Source organism: Sardina pilchardus, chromosome 5 (genome assembly GCF_963854185.1).
Source record: "Sardina pilchardus chromosome 5, fSarPil1.1, whole genome shotgun sequence".
Lineage (NCBI taxonomy): Eukaryota > Metazoa > Chordata > Actinopteri > Clupeiformes > Clupeidae > Sardina > Sardina pilchardus.
In genome coordinates this window covers 36,701,793-36,707,792 of record NC_084998.1, presented here as the reverse complement: position 1 = coordinate 36,707,792, position 6,000 = coordinate 36,701,793, and the positions used below count along the sequence as shown (strand labels likewise).

Sequence of the window (6,000 nt, the reverse complement as noted above, 5' to 3'; positions counted from 1 at the left end):
AACAATAGGCATGTAAAGTACATTATATTACTGGGAGCATATACAGTACAGCATAGAAGTGCTACCGTAAATCCTCAATGAAGGCGACAATGCAAGCAGTTAGAATGTAATATTAACGCCACCATCATTCACATTTAACTGTTAAAAAGACATGTTTACCACAAACGTTATCTGTTTGCCAGATTTGAATGCACCTCTGTTTTTTATCTGCGTGAGCGCAGAGAAGCCACTTTTACATAAACTAAAAGGTAAAAGCATTCTGATTGAACGGGGACCAAGGGCTATTCATGCACAACGCTGTGCCAGAACTGAGGGAGAGTCAACTCTGAAAACTTTTTCTGCAGGCCGCGATCGATGGTCCAGCAATTGAAATTCCACAGATGATACCGTTTCGACGTAGCCTATTTAGTTATACTTTATTTTCAAGACATGTATCCATCAAAGCTTATTATACTAGCAGGCTAGATTTACCGCTTAGATTTTGGGCTTGCATGTGATTTATTGTGCTTGAGAATATTTGCAATAAACTTAGTCGGTTAAAACTGTAATGATTTACTAAATGGTGTTCCTGACTACCATGCACTAGAGATAGATAGATAGATAGATAGATAGATAGATAGATAGATAGTTTATTGATCCCCAGGGGGAAATTCAAGAAACTAACTGATTTCTGAACGGTTACAGAAAGTGTTGGTACACTTTAAGAGTAGTCTTTGACTTTATATCTATAAAGATAACATTCTACAACAGGAGCCTAACAAGAAATAAAGGTCTGCCTCTAATAAAAGCCTGCCCCAAATGAAGGCCTGTGCTTTGCACAGCCTGAGTAAATAAAAGACCCCGGCCACAATTTGAGGATTTACGGTAGTAATAGTGCAGACCATTTTACAGTGATCCACCGGAGCTGCTGGAAACACAGGGATTTTGTCATAGGGTTTATCACCCGAAAACATTCATATTTATTTTTTTCTTAGATAAACATGATTCATGCCACCATCAGAGTGGACCTTAAAATTTCATCACAGAAAACTATAGTGGCACCCTAATAGAGATTAATTGAACAGAACTAAAAACACAAGCAGGAATTGTTCTATGGATACAGAAGAACAACAGTTTATCACACATAGATTATTTCAGTGCTAAGATGTCCTCCGTAGAAATGTGCCTCTAGAGTTCTGTTTCCTTCAAGTTAGTCACTTAGAGTTCTGTTTAGCAGAACTTAACATGTCTTTGAGAGGTGCTGAAGTACATCATCAGTCCTTTTTTGTGTGAATAATAGCTTTAGCTCGGGAGACTTCACACCAGCAATGCCATTCCCAGGCGCTCCCTAGCACACACTAGGAGATATGACTCACACCTCACTTGTGGCCAGCGGACCTATGGGGAGAATAAAAAGAGACTTGAAGCTATCCATTTGGTTACTTCCCAAGGTTATTTTCTAATTATGTACATAATAACTACTTTTGGACCAGAGTGGGGTGTAAGGTGGCTTCAGAAGGCCTATCCATTCAGAATCAGAATCAGAATCATATTGGCCAGATTTGTGTAAACAAAAAAAAAAGAATTAGACTACGGTTAATCTTTGCACTCGAAGTCACATATAACATTAAAAAAACAATAAAAATACAGGTCAGTAAGATTAGGGCATTGGAATAAGGCTTTGCATAAAAAAAATACAGTACGTGTACATTTGCAAATAAATGGCGGGCCCGAGCACCTGCAGTGCGGACCTGTGACATTTTGGAATCTAACAAAGCAACATGTGCGTGTTGGTGGGCAGTATTTTGACCACTTTTTTCGGTAACGAGTAATCTAACGCGCTACTATTTCCAAACCAGTAATCGGATTAAAGTTACTCATCCAAGTCTCCGTGCGTTACTATTTTTGTCATTTTCATTTTGCTTTCTTCTTGTCGTGTAGACTATGCTCACATTTTCAGCATGAGGACAACTCGTGTAGGCAGTAGGCTCCACGCAGCGACACAAGCATAAACAACAATGCAGGGAGGAGAGAGGCGCGTTTCCTAAATGAAAATACAGTCAGTCGGCATATTTTGAGTTTGAGTCATCTACACATGACAACATTAAGGTACGTTGTACACTCTGTGTTGGCGACAAAGTGCTAGGCCTATCTAGCTAAACATCCCAAGTTCGCAACCCTGAACCCTAAACATCCCTGACGCACGCAACGGAGAGGGAGAGAGAGGGTGCTGTGTGTGTGCCCGAAGCGCATCCAAAACAGAGCACCCTGACTGGGCTGTTTCGCTATATCAACCGATACGTTTTCACTGTAAGCGGGCTTTTATCTCTTTTCTCCCGAACTAAATTAATCAGTTCAATATGGTACAGTAGCGTCAGTCAGTGCCCCCAAAAAGTAACATTTAAGACCGCAATCACCGCATCTACGAAAGTGTAGGCCTACCCTTGTCTCACGAAATAATGATCTTGCACACTGCACTGTTAGTAACAGTGATGTTAGCATCGCCCATGGTGGATTAAATGATTGCAAAAGACTTGTCGAGGTGAGTTTAACAAGTGTAATTTCATTGGCATATTCTAAATGGCTACAGTAGAAGGATACACGAAAAGCCCAAACTACCAAAATCTTCATATTTTATCACCACAGTTTCTATCTATAGGCCTTACTTATTTAGTATACTGACTAGACATTATTGAACATTCATTCATCTGTAGGCTATTTCAGTATCTCAGTAGGTTAAAGTATTTTTTAGATACCTCCCTGAAATAACTTTTTGCAGGTTGTGATGTCTACATTGTTGATGTTACTGTTAAAATGCACTTCCAATAAAGTGAGTATTGGCAAAACCGGTTGCCATTTTTATGTTGAGGCGGCGGGGGGCTTAGTTTAAAAAGTAACTAAGTAATCTAACTTAGTTACTTTTAAAATCGAGTAATCAGTAAAGTAACTAAGTTACTTTTTAAAGGAGTAGTCAGTAATCGGATTACTTGTACAAAGTAACTGTGGCAACACTGTTGGTGGGCATGTGCATGAGCAACACACATGCCCACCAAATGTGGTTAATTTTCATGAATGTATGTGTCAATCACAACAGACAACATGCTAGGTGGCACATAGACTCCCTAAGTCCAGGGCACAGGTGCCTCATGCCTTAAAGAGACCCTATGCAACTTTTTCATAGTCATAAAATCGCTTAGAAATTGTTGTTTTGCTTCACTGACCAGTTTTATCGAAAACAGTCACATTTCCTCCCGCCCCTAGTGTCCCTCTCCGCTATTACAACCTTGCAACTTTCTGATAAACGATCGTTTGCTGTTTACATCTGGAAGTCAGAGACGGGAAAGGAACAAGAAGAACCACGCTTGCAATTTATATATTTATATATAGCCTATATATGTATAAATATACATGCTAAAGCTGTCGGGGAAGCTCTGCAGAGAAATATGCAAGCATAAAACGAGCGAAAACTAAAAACGAAACCGAAACCAGAGATGAAATCGCCAATCCTGCATTATTCCTCTTTAAGCAGGATAGAGATCATTCACAGCAGTGGCAATCCTAGTCTCTGCTCAAACCCTCCACACACACAGAAAATGGCTTGTCTTGTTTCTATTTCATATTTTGAATTCAGAATTTGTATACATTTTGTTAACAATTTCTAGCATTTGCAATATCTTGAATACTTATTGATTACACTTGTCTTTAATGATATTACAGTGGTGGTATGTAGGTCTAATTGAATGTCTGTCACTTTAAGTACCGTACTGAACATAAATAGGTTTCATTTGGTTTTAAGAAAATACTAGTCAAGCATAGTTCAAGGATACATGTTTTGATTAAATAACATGAATGTTAAAAAAAACCTGACAGAATCAGTAGGATACCATTTTTGTTTCAAGTCTACCAGGCCTATGTCAAATGCAGGCTCGGGTTAAGTTGGGAGGAATTTAACATAGCCTACAGTTTCCACACCGTGTTTATCAACCGTGATAATAATAGTATTTTAAATGAACACGGTAATGTAGTCAACATTTGTATCATAGTTCACCGTTTCACCGGTAATCGCTACATATAGTCACCAACTGATAACGAACAGATTGAAGAAAAAGAAGAATGGATTTTGAGTGACATTTCTTGCGTGTGTGTGAGAGCGCGAGGTTGATGCTGAAAGCCTGAGTGTCCAGCCAGGTGCAAGAGTTGTCAACTCCAGAGCTGTCAACTCTGAAATGTGTATACAGATGCGTGAAAATTGTACTATACTTTGATCCACTTGGTGTTGATTCATTTTAAGAGCAAAATGCGAATGAAAGGGATGAAATCAGTATTCGCACGTGTGCAACAATATTTTTTTTTCAATTTGCACTAATATATATTTACTCGCATTTGCGACGAGCTGCTCGCAGTGTACAGCCCTGCCTAAGTCACACCCTAGGCCAGAGCTCTGTCTCTAACTAGCGTCAGCAATACCACACAAGCCTACCTAATTGTTTTGAAAGTATGTGTCAACCATAATAGACAACACGCTAGGTGGCGCTACAGAGTGCCTAAGCCACACCGTAGGCCAGAGCTTTGTCTCTGACTAGCGGCAGCAATAACACACAAGCCTACCTAATTGTTGTGAATGGATGTGTCAACCCTGATAGACAATGCGCTAGGTGGCGCTTTAGAGTCCCTAAGCCACACCCTAGGCCAAAGCTCTGTCTCTGACTAATGATAGCAATAACACACAAGCCCACCAAATTTGGTTCATTTTGTGAATGTATGTGTCAACCACAACAGACAACATGACAGAGTGTTCTTAAGACTTCTTTAATCATTATCTAATATTAAGGAAAGTTTCAGATCTATTAACCAAGGTGTTGTCACACACACACATTGCAAATAAGTTACAGGATTGTGGTGCCTTCTCTCATCCTTAAGTTGGGTTATCATCTGTTGGCTTCCTTACCACCACTGCACAACATACACATACACACCTATAATATATAACCCAAATAAAATCATTATACACATAATCTTTTCTTTACTTTTTACTTTACATCACACTGTCATTCTTGACTCATTTCAATTCTGGCCATTCATTTTCACAATGTTCACTCAGGAGGGGAGAGAGTGGGGCTGAGATGCAGAGAGGCATGGGGGATGGGGAGTGGGTGAGAGTGTTTGTGTGGGTGGGGCATGAGAATGAGCGGGAGCATGGGGCTAAGATAAAGAGAGAGGGAGAGTAGAGACAAATGGGGAGGGGGAGAGAGTGTGTGTGTGTGTGTGTGTGTGTACTAGAATGCACTTGTGAGAGAGAGGGGGGGTAGAGACAAATGTGGGGAAGGGGAGGGTGTGTGTGCGTGTCTGTCTGGCAGGCAGGCAGGCAGGCAGGCAGGCAGGCAGGCAGGCAGGCAGGCAGGCAGGCAGGCTCGCGCGTGTGTCAATGTGTTTGTGTGGGTGGGGCATGAGAATGAGCGAGAGCATGGGGCTAAGATAAAGAGAGAGGGAGAGTAGAGACAAATGGGGAGGGGGAGAGTGTGTGTGTGTGTGCTAGAATGCACTTGTGAGAGAGAGGGGGGTAGAGACAAATCTGGGGAGGGGGAGGGTGTGTGTGCGTGTCTGTCAGGTAGGCTGGCAGGCAGGCAGGCAGGCAGGCAGGCTCGCGCGTGTGTCAGTGTGTGTGCTAGAATGAGGCTTTGAGTGTGTAAAAGGAGTGGATATGAGAGACATACTCATGAAAACCTAAATAACTCACTTTCTGTTAATGTGGTTAAAGTCAAAATCGCAGCATAGGTTCATATGCGTATTAATATTCGTAAACTCGCCTCATAATATTTATAATAGGGCTGGGCACGTTAACGTGTTAATATCATGTTAACTCTTCAATCAATTAACGCCGACAATTATTTTATCACGCATTATCGCAGTTTTTATTATTTATTTTATACTTTAAAAGTCTGTTACTCACAGACTGGTCACAGGTGTCTCATCACACATTGAAATTCCATAGCCTACATTCACGAAATCAGGAGATGTGCA

General features: G+C 40.9%; 1 protein-coding gene across 2 annotated transcripts in view; it reads right to left on the bottom strand.

The window, feature by feature from the left end:
* Positions 1-686: 686 nt before the first annotated feature.
* LOC134080777 (myotonin-protein kinase) overlaps positions 687-6,000 on the bottom strand; it is a 351,463-nt gene continuing 346,149 nt past the window's right edge. For both annotated transcript variants that reach the window (XM_062537385.1, XM_062537386.1), the window contains exon 15: positions 687-1,377. In XM_062537385.1, the coding sequence (XP_062393369.1) occupies positions 1,297-1,377 (81 nt within the window). In that variant the 3' untranslated portion in view covers positions 687-1,296. The remainder of the gene's footprint in view (positions 1,378-6,000) is intronic.